Source organism: Urtica dioica, chromosome 8, assembly GCF_054948205.1.
Source record: "Urtica dioica subsp. dioica isolate 48M chromosome 8, U.dioica_male_clone48M_v1_H2, whole genome shotgun sequence".
NCBI classification, from domain to species: Eukaryota; Viridiplantae; Streptophyta; class Magnoliopsida; order Rosales; family Urticaceae; genus Urtica; species Urtica dioica.
In genome coordinates this window covers 13,301,729-13,313,765 of record NC_142763.1, presented here as the reverse complement: position 1 = coordinate 13,313,765, position 12,037 = coordinate 13,301,729, and the positions used below count along the sequence as shown (strand labels likewise).

The 12,037-nt window shown below is 37.5% G+C and overlaps 1 protein-coding gene across 1 annotated transcript; it reads right to left on the bottom strand.

Moving 5' to 3' along the window:
- Positions 1 to 209: 209 nt before the first annotated feature.
- TTN8 (Structural maintenance of chromosomes (SMC) family protein) lies at positions 210 to 10,933 on the bottom strand. The gene is made up of 18 exons (XM_089621907.1): positions 10,285 to 10,933; positions 9,037 to 9,273; positions 8,577 to 8,810; positions 7,609 to 7,847; positions 7,209 to 7,475; positions 6,715 to 6,985; positions 5,951 to 6,075; positions 5,336 to 5,445; positions 4,915 to 5,022; positions 4,642 to 4,781; positions 4,022 to 4,111; positions 3,729 to 3,937; positions 3,215 to 3,384; positions 2,569 to 2,678; positions 2,112 to 2,491; positions 1,584 to 1,835; positions 746 to 973; positions 210 to 604 (listed from the first exon to the last, which is right to left on the bottom strand). Exons 1-18 carry the CDS (start codon positions 10,720 to 10,722, stop codon positions 556 to 558), a joined length of 3,657 nt encoding a protein of 1,218 aa, XP_089478033.1. The 5' UTR covers positions 10,723 to 10,933; the 3' UTR covers positions 210 to 555.
- Positions 10,934 to 12,037: the final 1,104 nt, after the last annotated feature.

The following is a 12,037-nucleotide window of genomic DNA, read 5'->3' as shown; positions in this document are numbered from 1 at the left end:
ACATAGAGAAAAAAAAAAATACCTGCGAAAGAGTTGAAAAGAAAGCCTTCTTAATGCTTCATAGAACCCATCAATTAATAGGGAAAAAATGTCTAAAGAGGCTAAAGTTTAAGTTTCTTTCGTTTTGCACAGAGAAAGAAAAAAAAATGGAGTTTGGGAGAGGCATGGAATCAAGAGAAAACGATATAATTAATGACGTCCAATCAGAGTACCATTTCAAAAATATTAATTATTAAATTGTTACAAAGGGCTAATATTAATGTCATTAAGAAAAAGTCGCAGCAACAAGTTAGAAGAAACGTAATATTAGAGGATGTCGGCAAGAAGATACTATTAGAATTTAGAAGCGAGAGAAAAAAATTTAAAAAAAAAAAAAAGCACAACTAAAATTCACAGATTTAACAATTTCCAGTCCCTAAATCCGTCGTCCTTGTTAGGGAAGTAGCAAACTGCTACGCAGATCATATTTACGGTACGGGAATCTGAGTGACTAAACTCTAAAAGTACCTACAAGTGGATGAGATATTACACCAACGTCAGACGAAACGGGAACAACTACGACTCTCGATATTTGGTCAGGTCAAACGTCAGCGTTCTTGAGCAGCTGCGAAACACAAATTACACTTGATTCACAACTCAAAGTACCAAAAGGAAAATCTTACTAAACAGAAGTATATGTTCAAATCATAGCCTTTGTAGTCTCTTTAATTAGGACAATTAATAACAGAAACAGAAAGGCGCTCACCCCCTTTCGGAATCCCTGTAAACCCCAACCAAAGCCTCGGCCTTGTCGTAGAAACTGTCTTTCAGAGAGATGACGATGCTCTGGAAACCCGTGCTTCCATCGGAGTCCTGGGTAGCCCTTGCTCCTTCGCATGACTTTGAACGGATGAATCCGGCAACCTTTGACACATTCAAGTTGTCGAGCGCTGCGTCAACTTCGTCCAATATAAAGAACGGAGATGGCCTAAAACTGTAAAAACTCGCAGTAGGTGAAAAAGAAGACAGTTAGTGAACCCGATCGACACAAACGTTAACGCAAACATCTGTGACAGAATTACACGAGTTCTCACATAAAAAATATTAATAATAAGAAAAGAGCATAATCACTAGATGATCCCGGCTAAGTTTCTTATGACTAGGGGTAAGTTTAAGAACCTGGAAAAAAATGAAAATCTCTTGTATTTTCCTTGTGTTACTTGGTTAGGAGGAAATTCAAGGAATTAAAAGACTAAAAGAAAATTTGAGGGAAAGTGTACAACTAAAATCTCGATTTCATTTTTATTGGAAATTCGAGTAAAATGAACGTCCAAGAAAGTGAAAGTTGTAACACTCAAAATTGCATTCTATATCCCTCCAAATTTTATTGAATTTCAAACGCAATAGAGAATTCTAATTTTTCCTCCCATTTTCCTTCAAATTTAAATTTTTTTCATAGCGAAATCCTAGTTCCAAACATAGCCTAACGAAAATGAAAATACAGGGGAAATGAAAAGGTTGAGGACAAACCAGCAAGATCCTAGTTCCATACATAGCCTAACGAAAATGAAAATACAGGGGAAAGGAAAAGGTCAAGGACAAACCTGTGGATAGAAAAGAGTAAAGCGAGTGCTGCGACAGTTTTTTCTCCACCAGATAGTTGGTCCATTTCACGGTACCGCTTTGTTGGTGGCATAGCAGAATACTTGATGCCATGTAAATAAGGATCGTCCTCATTTTCCAAGTTCAGATACGCTGTGCCGCCTAATGGGTGTGTACTACTCATTGTAAGTTGCTTGTATATTTTATTGATGTTCTCTGATATATGCTTGAAAGCATCCATGAACAACTCGTACCTGTTTGATCGAAATTGGTTTATGTTAGGTGTTAAACACAACTTCAGGGACAAGACGTAATGTTTAATTCATGCAAAGAAAATATGTGCATGGAGGGAGATGAGGATATGGTAAAATAACGTTCTTCATTTCTCAAGGTTAATTCTTTAGGAAATTTAGTTGGTATATAATCGCTGATCACAAAGATTGAATAAGAGAAAAAAATTATGAAATAAAATAGAAAAGAAAACTAGAATATTGTGGTAAAAGGGTCTTTCGCAACACAAAAATCATTACCTCTTCTGCTTAACTGAGTTAAACAGATCAGCTTTTTCCTTCTCTTCTTTCCTTGCAGCTTCGAACTCTTCAGATACAACTCTCTCCTTCTCTTTTAGAGCCTCATACTGATCCAAGGCTTTCAAATTGGGTGCTGTTCTTTCAATTTCTGATATCATGGAATCAATCTTTTGCTTGAATTCCATCTCAAGTTTTTCCCGCTCAGAAGGCCTCTTGTCCTGTAAATATTTCCTATTCAACTGGCTAAAATCAAAAGCAGGGCCTGGTATTGACGTTTCAGTCTCCATTGGGTCTGGAATGATGGGAAGCTCAATATATTCTAATTCACATTTCTCTACAATCGCCTGCCTCCTTGATATTAGTTGCTCAATCTGGGTTTCCTGTTACCACAAGGAACACTAATGGGTACTCAAAGTCGTCAAAAAATAAGTACAAATTTTTTGGAGACGATACTAACCTTTGAATTTATTTGACGGTTAAGTTTTGAAATACTTGTTGTAGCAGTAGAAGCCCGCTTTTTCCAATCCTGTATTTCCTTTTCACACTCTTCAGACTTGGACTTCCATTCTTCAAGCAGTTGAGGATTAAAGAAAAAGGCATGTTAGACTTTGTAAGCTATGAATATTCGTACCACCTAGAAACACGTGTACCCGTAAACATGCAAAACAACCGAGACATAAGCCTACGTCCTGGGTTTTTTGTATATATTGTACTAAGAGATCAAACAGAGGGAAGAGCTTCAGCAAAAATATATATGGTTCATAGATATAACACTACGTACGAGAAAAATTCACCCTAGATAAACCTAAGTTTATAAACACGGTAGGAATTGGTGAAAGTTAAGAATACAAGATTTGTTTAAACAGTACTTTGGATAGGATTAGCCTTTGAACCGCCAATGGCCCTTGTGTCATGTACAGATTTTTGAAGCTTTTTTGTTGTCCGGTCTCATTTGAGATTGGCCTAGCTAGTGCCCTCTAGGTTTATAATGGAGTTATCTCCAACCACAACAAAAATTGTTTCTAAAACAAAATTATCTCCAACCACAACAAAAATTGTTTCTAAAACAAAATTACAGTAAAACAAATGCTACATGGCCATACCGTTTACTTCATCTTTCAATTCATTAATCTCCCGAATAGCTTTCTCGGCTGCCGACTTGGCATCAGCCTCCCTCTTCTCAATCAACTCTAAATCATTTTGTAGTGCACTTATAGAAGATTCAAGCTCATTGATTCGTGTTTCCATATCCCGATTTTGTTCATACTCCAACCTAGAGAAAAATGAAACGAGAAAAAAGATTAGAGAAAATACACTTAAGTTGTGCATACATTCCGTATACATACTGCTCACAAAATATTTAATAAACCATTTCATCGTAGGAATAATTAAAGTTCATCCAAGTGTATGAAGCCCATAGACCTGAACAAACGTATGCTCTTATAAGCACATTGCAACAGTTATTTCACCTATGAACATTTTATTTGCACTGCTTATGCATGAAATGTTCATAATGGAAGACTTGAACTGCAACTTGAAAACTGAACAAGGAATTAAAGCTTTACCATGGCCATTAACAGAAAATTTGGATTGGAAAAACAGAGAAGTAGAGCATACTGATATTTGAACTTGGAGAGCTGGCTACTCAAGCTAAGCCTTTCTTCAGCAAATTCTTGTGCAAACTTCAGCTGATTCTCTTCATATTCACGGATATTTGCAACTCCAACAGATTTACTGAAGTCTTTGTAGATTCGATCAGTAATTTCATTGATCCTCTTCTCCAGCTTATTTATTTCTGTGCTTCGCCTATCAATAGCTTCTTTAAACTGTACACATAAAACACGGTGCAAGTAAATGGTTGTTTTGAATTATAATATTCCTGTAAAGAGGGAAATCGAACCATATGTCACCTTATGAACTTCAGGGGTAATACGATTAATTTCATTTTTTATAATCTTCTTCTCCTTCTTCAAGTTGGTAAGTTTGTCCTCAATACTACGCTGCAAACAAAACACCAACACACAATCAATTTACCTCAAGGTCATTCATCGAAAAAAAAAAAAATTAAAAAAACCTGGAAGAATCAATCCTAGATGTAGGTCACGGACTACATTTTACAAAAGCTATGTAGATTAATATACCCAACCCGCCACGGTTGGACATAGTCAACAAATGGGATTCTCACTAAACTTGATGAGCACAACAATTAGGATGTTCACTATAAGTGACACTGAGAAACCTCAAACTGAGAGTGAATAGAAACATTATTGCCTAAACAATAGGTATTACCACTGGGATCTTCAAACCATAATATCCAAGTCTAACACTTAGCGCTCCCTAAAATTAAATGGACGAATTACTAACATAGCTTTTGTAAACTTAACAGATTAAGTACAGGTCTTTTGTACCACCGTATTTAAGCTTCAGAGAATGATACAAAAAGATCAATATAAAAATTAAACAAATCTAAAAAGTCGCCCATTAGAAGAATGGTATAGTCAGATTTTTCTTTTCTTTGTTTCCAGGTCACCTTTTCAATCTCTGCATACTGGATCTTCTTTTCAAACCCACTAATCCTTGCAGATGCTTCAGACTCTTTTTGTTGTATTTCTCTTATTGACCCAAGCTTTTCCAACTCTGACTCAAAGTCTTTTTTATTCTTCTTCAGTCCTACAATAGGGTAACCGTCAATCAAAATAATTAATACAAACTGCTATGCAAAGAATCAAAATATATACACAACACACCGCGTTTACCGCCACCCCAAAGCAAATGATGTATACTATATATTAACTAAACCAACCTTCTATCTTATCATCATCCCATTGTTTTGATCTTGCTTCCATTCCACCACTTGTACCACCAGTCATTGTACCGGACTTGGTGAGAAGAATCCCATCGACCGTGACAACTGATTCAACATCATAGATAAAGGGTAGTGTATTTAATAGTTTCTTTTTTAGAAAAACAGTATACTTATTGATTTGTAATCTCTACTGTACTCTCTTTTTTATAGTTACAAATTTTCTTAAAAAGAAACATACATTTTATTAAAAATTAAAGAGGTTGTTGGTTTCAAAAGCGACCCAACAATACAATAAACTTGCCCACGAGAAAGCTCCCTCTTCTGTATTAATCAATTCTAGCTCTTCTAACAGAAAAAGTAATTAGCAAACATTTTTCAAGGCCAGTGTATAAAGCATATCAGGTAGAGAACCAAGTACCTTTAAACCTATCGCCAGTCCAACTTAAAACCTTGGCCTCCTCAAGATCATCACAAACAAGGGTACTTCCAACAGCAAAAATAATTGCCTTCTCCAATGCAGGATCAAATGTACAATAGTTAAGTTCACAAGCTTAACGCAATTTGAAATTCAGAAGAAACTCTTGACATGAAGCAATTAAAAAATACAACAAAATTCATATATGGGAAAACGAATCAATGACCTCAAAACCATAATATCTTATTTGAGAAAATGACAAGCATGCAGGAGGGGACAGGCACATGGAGCTAATAACTAAATATGCAATTACAAGTTTTCTATTCTTGCCAAATGACAAGTCTACTTATCTAAATTTCTGGTTATCAATTCTTCAAATATATTTGTGAACATATATAAGTAAATATGCATCAAGAAATAGTGCAGAACCACCATCCCACGCTACCGTAGTTTATATAATCTAAATAATCGTTTGGACGCATGCAGGTGTGTGTGCAAGTATAGCATACATGGAATATTAAGAGAACAGGAATAGAGTTTTTAGCCCACAGGATTAAAACATCACGGATCAAGTGGGTCTCTGAAGTGGCATCGAGCATTATTGCAGAAAAAGGATATTGGATCACATCGAAGATTAGCTTTGCTGTACCACCTAAGGTGCGCAATCTCTCACTAATTGGCTTTATACGAACAGTCTGAAGTGGGATAAATGTCTGAGGAGGAAGCCGTTGATCCTTCAAATACTGCCAGAAGAAAGAGATTTAACATAATTATATATTCATGAGCAATCTAATCTGGGAGAACGCACTGCTGAAAACCCAGGTTCCGGTGGAGAATCTTAGCTATCTGAATTCAGCATTTCTACTAGCTCGAAATTCCGGGTATATCAAAAACTGGTGGGATGCAATTACGAGTATCTTCCGAGCCATTCTATAGTGGATCTGATGTCGTGGGAATGATTGTATCTTAGAAGAAATGGCTACGAAGGCTCTTTAATGCTAAGCGCTTATTATTTGTAATATCACTTCGAGGCTTTCGCAAATTGTAAAGACTGTCTTCCGTTCTCTCTTGCTAACTTAGCTTGCGACTAGTCGAGTGCTATTAATGCGCAAAGGAGGAACAGTGTAACCCCTAAGAATCGAACGTACGACCACTACCAAAGTTGGACCTCACATGTTTTCTTCCTCGCCATTCAACTAAAGCCCATGGGACATTTATGAATGGTTTGATTTCAAACATCCAATATCTAGAAAAAAGAAATGAAGTGATTGAAAACATAAATTTATAACTAATTAACAATGTAAAGGACATATACACAGATGACCGTGGCAGCACCCAGAAATGCATACATTTAAAGAAATTAACGAGGGATGTAGACAAACCTTGATGCATTCCTTTCCAGTTTGTTCATCTTCAACAACCACTGCATCCATGAATCTACCCATAGCAACAGTAACAGCAAGATTATACTTCTTTTGTGTAGGGCGACAAAGATCTGTCATTCGTCCATGGACGCCGTTAAACAACCGTTTAAGAGTCTCTACTGCCTGAGACAACTTGGCATCCCTCTCAGTTTCATATCTATCCGCATTTAGTTCCCGAAGTTGGTTTTCTAGTTCATTGATTTTTGACTTTAAGCTGTCAAATTTGTTCCTGTAATAATTGAAGATGATAACGATTATAAGAACCACGTCAGTGGTATAAATTTAAGTACAAAATAATGCCAAAAAAATTGCTATGGAAAGAAAATTTGGACAGCGGATGCTAGAAAGATACACCTATCAAAGCCTGCATAGAACTCTGTTAACCAATGGCAGATAAATTTTGACCTTTTGCAAATCCTCACTTAAATAAATACCAAAGAAAGTTTAATGACCTGGATTTCCGATGATTTTCTTGCAACGTCCGCAGTTCTTTCTTCTGCTCTGTGAGGTCCGTCTTATGTTTTGCCGACATATCATCAATTTTTTTCAGCCTTTTCTGCCTTTCGTCTTCCTGGGAATCTAGTTCACTGCTTTGATTTCTCAATTTCTGAAGATTTTCTTCTAAATTTTTAAGAGCTTCAAGATCAAGATGCTGTTGCCTATCCAGAACCTCTTTTTCCTCTCTAAGCTTTCCAGTTTTCATCCCAGCATCTTCCTTACTGTATAGCCAACATTTCAAACAAAGTCAAAATAGATTTAGCTCTCAAATTTTTCTACGAGAAAAAATAAAATTTGATTAAAGATCAGCCCTAAAATATGAAAAGAAAAATCTAAAAGGTTATGACTACTTACATTCGAAAATATTCTGCCAAGGCTGTTTCGTCTAACTTAAGCTTATCTCCACTGTCCCTTCCTTTCTCCTGTAAATCCTCTAATTTTGCAGTCAGATCTCGTATGCCTTTCTGAAGCTCCTTTATATCCACAGCATGTTTCCTCCTTTCTTCCTTTTTCTTGTCAAGCTCCTTCTTCTGTCTCTTTATTTTTGAGTTTATGCGAGAATCTTCCTCTTTTAGTTTCAGAAGCTCTGGTTGCTGCACGGAGTAAGGAGTTCTATGTCTTTGGTTTGTGGCAAACATAAAAGCACAAGCCAATTACGCCAAAACTGCTGTGCGCATATCAATTACATTCCTATCCTAAATCTAAACCTTTTATATCTTATATTTAAAGAGACTATAATTTATTTTATAAATGATCGTAGAAAAAAAATTGTTAAAATTATTTGATAAATAAATAACCAGACCAGAAACTGACAAAATAAGAATTCATTTTATTCTGGAGCTGGAAATCATGTAGTTTCTTTGAAAAGAGACAAGGTTAAACACCATACATGGAAATTAAAATATATATATATATATATATATATATATATATATATATTATTATGGTGAACATCAATTTTTAGATCTACTCGTCCTTAAATTAGATTTCATGATCAGTCCCTAATGACAACTCAAAATATACACCCTCCACACTCATTTACACTAAAGCGAAGTGCTAACGCCGCTAACTGAGTAACTTGCATAAGGAATTCCTCGATATTAGGATCCTAGTAATCCTGTTACTAGCCATCCAAATACACTACACTGAAGCTTGCAGGACAATGCTAGCCATTTAGCTCCTCTTTTTATCATTCCAACATATTCAAATGTTATAAACAGATCCTTCTCCACTTCTTCTAGTATTAATCAACATTTGATAAAAATAATATTAACACCGTACGAAACTAGATATAAAAATCTATTAAACCTATAAAAACTCACATGCTTGTCAAGTTTATTGTTCCTCTCAGCGATCTTCTTTTCACACTGTGCAATCTCTTTCAGATATTTGGCTTGTTCTTTCTTCTTCTTACTTGCTTCGCCCTCAAAACTATCGATTTCTTTCATGACTTCTTCGCGGCTTCTCTTTTCTCCATCAAGGTCCTCACTTGTCTTTGTAATATCCTTATCGATGTTGAACAATTGCCATAAAAAGTACTCTCCCTTCAGTGATTTCTGCAAATAAAATGATGGCAAGGCCTTAAAGAGTCGTAAAAGACTAATTAAAGAAGACCACGCAAAACTATAACAGGATAAAAGTCTCTACTCGTATTAGTAAGAGACAAAAATTTATGAGTAAAATGAGAAATGAAAACAACTACACTCTGTAGTATGAAGAAAATCCAAAGCCACAACAAAACAAACAGATATAAGAAAAATAAAAGGGAATAACAGTCCAAACCAATTGTTCTTGCAGTCGTAGGTGTTTCTCTGCCTCTTCCTTTTGTTCTTTCTTTTGCTTCCTTTCTGAGACAATGGTTCTTTTTTTCGTGTAAACAAGAGCTGATTGTTCTTCAGCCCTGGCTTTTTCTTCTTCGTATTTCTCATAATCTCTCTTCAGTTCATCAGAACCTGAGATCTGCTCCAGAAGTACAGTGAACTCTTTGGGATTTTTAGATGCAACTGACTCCACATCACCCTGCATGAACGATTCAATTGATGTTCAATATTAAGACAAGAGATTGAGATCTGCAAGTGGCGATCGGAACCAATAATCAGCACACAGTGTAGATGGTTGTATAATAACACTGGCCATTGGATTTTTATCCTCTGCACCATTTTTTCCTAGAAGAAATTAAATAACATAAAATGAAGAGAAACTAAAAAATAAAATAAAAAAGCTGGGATAAACCAAAGCAAGATACAACCTAAATCACACTAGATCAGTCTTTTGAGAGAGAAAGGTCAGAGAAAGATAACTAAAATTCAAAATTTAAGGCGATACAACAATTAATCCTTCCCCACGACTCCCCAAAAGAATACTCTGAGCATAAAAAATACAGTTGGTCTAACCCCAAGGGGTTGGTCTAGTGGTAAGGGAGATTCTTGAGACCTTGTCAGTCCCGGGTTCGATTCCATCTGAACGCAACAATAGGAGCCACTGGGGTAGTCACACAGTCAATAATGCCAGGGCCTTGTTGATTGTAGTAGGGTTTAACTCGGACACCACGGTTATAAAAAAAATACAGCTGTTTTGTTAAACCCAAATCCCCCCAGCTAGAAGGTATAATTGCCGCTTGAGACGCGTGACTAAACTTTGACTTCCTTCCTTGACGTTGGGAGAAAGAAGAAGAGAATTCATCCTCTACGCCAATTGACCTAACTCGCTGCTAACCTCCTCTTTCAAAGATTGCAGTATCAGGCCAATACAGAATTGAACCACAAGATTCAACGCAAAGTCAAATTTCAATTATCCACAAATTTAGCAACCAATTTGAGCTCACAGTTCAAACGAAGTCATACCAAATTTGGTTTTTCAACTAAATATTTTGTATCAGAGAATCACAAACCCAGGACAATATCGTGTCCAGTGTTTTCATAAAAAAGGATAAAAAGAGTGGTGAAGGCCAGTTGACAACAAAACACAAAATTCACGGCCGTAATATACATCATTAATGGCAAAAAAAAGAAAAAGAAAAAGAAAATTGACCTGAAAAACGAGGAAATTGCGAGCCTTGACGAGGATACCGATGGAGCGAAGGCGGGCATTATAGTCCTCCCATGAGACCGAAGCGCCGTCGATGCGATACTCGCTAGCGCCGGCGCTGGTGATGGTCCGCGTGAAGCTGAGCTCAGCGCCATTGCCGAGGAGGTACACGAGGCGCACGAAAGCTCGCCGGCCCTTCTGATCCTTCTCCTTGTCGTCGTAGGCGTAGATCAGGTCCTTCAGCTGGGCTCCGCGAAGCTGACCAGTCCGTACGCCTAGCACGAAGCTGATCGCGTCCATGAGGTTCGATTTTCCGGCTCCATTGGGCCCTATTATCGCCGTGAAGTCGAAGAAAGGGCCGATTGTTTGTAGGCCTTTGTAGGACTTGAAATTCTCGAGGTCTATCCGGAGAATTTTCCCCGGCGAGATGATCGAAGGCATGGCTGCCTCGACGAAAACCCTAGAAATTGGTCGCGAGAGTGGAAAGTTGGGGTTGGGCTTGGTTGTGAGATTCGGGAAATGGAGGGAAATTTTAGGATTAGAGAGAAGGGGTTTGGCGGGATTGGGGAACTTTCGCGATAAATCCGGGATTCAGAGTATTATAATTTAACTGATCTTCACTTTAGCGAATTCCGTATTCCTTGCGTAGAAGCATTGCAGTTTCCTCTTTTATTTTCTATTTTTATTATTTGTTTTTATTAAAAAAAGCATTAAAGTTTTCTGTTTGCTAAATTGAAAGACGCTAATTATTTCAAAAGAAAAAAATTTGAAAAGCTAATTAGCCAAGTACAAGTACTGACTACACTTTAAACTATAATTTTATGCTGTGAAAAATGTGAAATCCACTAATAATTATAACGGAAATTTTACTTTATAGAGACATCATAAGGTAGCTAAATTACTTAGTTAATTCCTGAAATTATAAAATTAGATTTTTACTACATTTTTAGAAGAAAATACTAAGTATCTATATTTTTAAACATATGAATTTTAATAAATTAGTTGTTTCTCTAAATGACATAGATGTATGCTGATTAGGCAGATCAATCATAAAAACAAATTAAAAATTATTTTATTTCATTTCAAATTTTCATTAAAAAATGGATTTTACCTTTAGAGATTTGTTAACAACTAACTTATTTAGAAGGGGGATTTAAAATTATAGCCAATCTATTTCTTTATTTAAAACAATAGCCAACATTCAATTAAATTACCCAAAATGCCCCCCCCCCCCCCCCCCCCCCCCCCCCCCCCAACAACTCTCGTCGAAACTCCCAGAGCCTCTCCGAAGCTCTCCACTCCAAAATCGCCACCTTCCTCGCCTCCGACACCTCCGCCGCCGATCTCCTCGCCGACTCCATCTCCACCGCGATCCGTACCCTAATCCTCCCCAACTCTCCCTCTTCCTTGTCTCCACCGTCATCACCGTCGATTTCACCGCTCGGAGCCCGATTCTCACCGTCGATCCCGTCGGCGCCTTCGTGGTCGGCGGTGGAAATCATTGAAATTTCCTCCTCCTCCTGCCGATCGCCGTTGATTTCACTGCTACGAGGCCGATCATCGCCGTCGTCATTATCGGCGGCGACGGAGGATGAGTTGCGGCCATAACCGATCCTCAAGGAAGCTCTCTTCAACCCTAGCCTCCTTACCCAGGCCCTTCAACCCCCTCCACGGCTCCTCCGCGACTCGCTCGATCTCGATCTCTCGCCGCTCGGCCTCTCGCCGACTCATTATCACTCTTCCTCTTCCGCTGCGG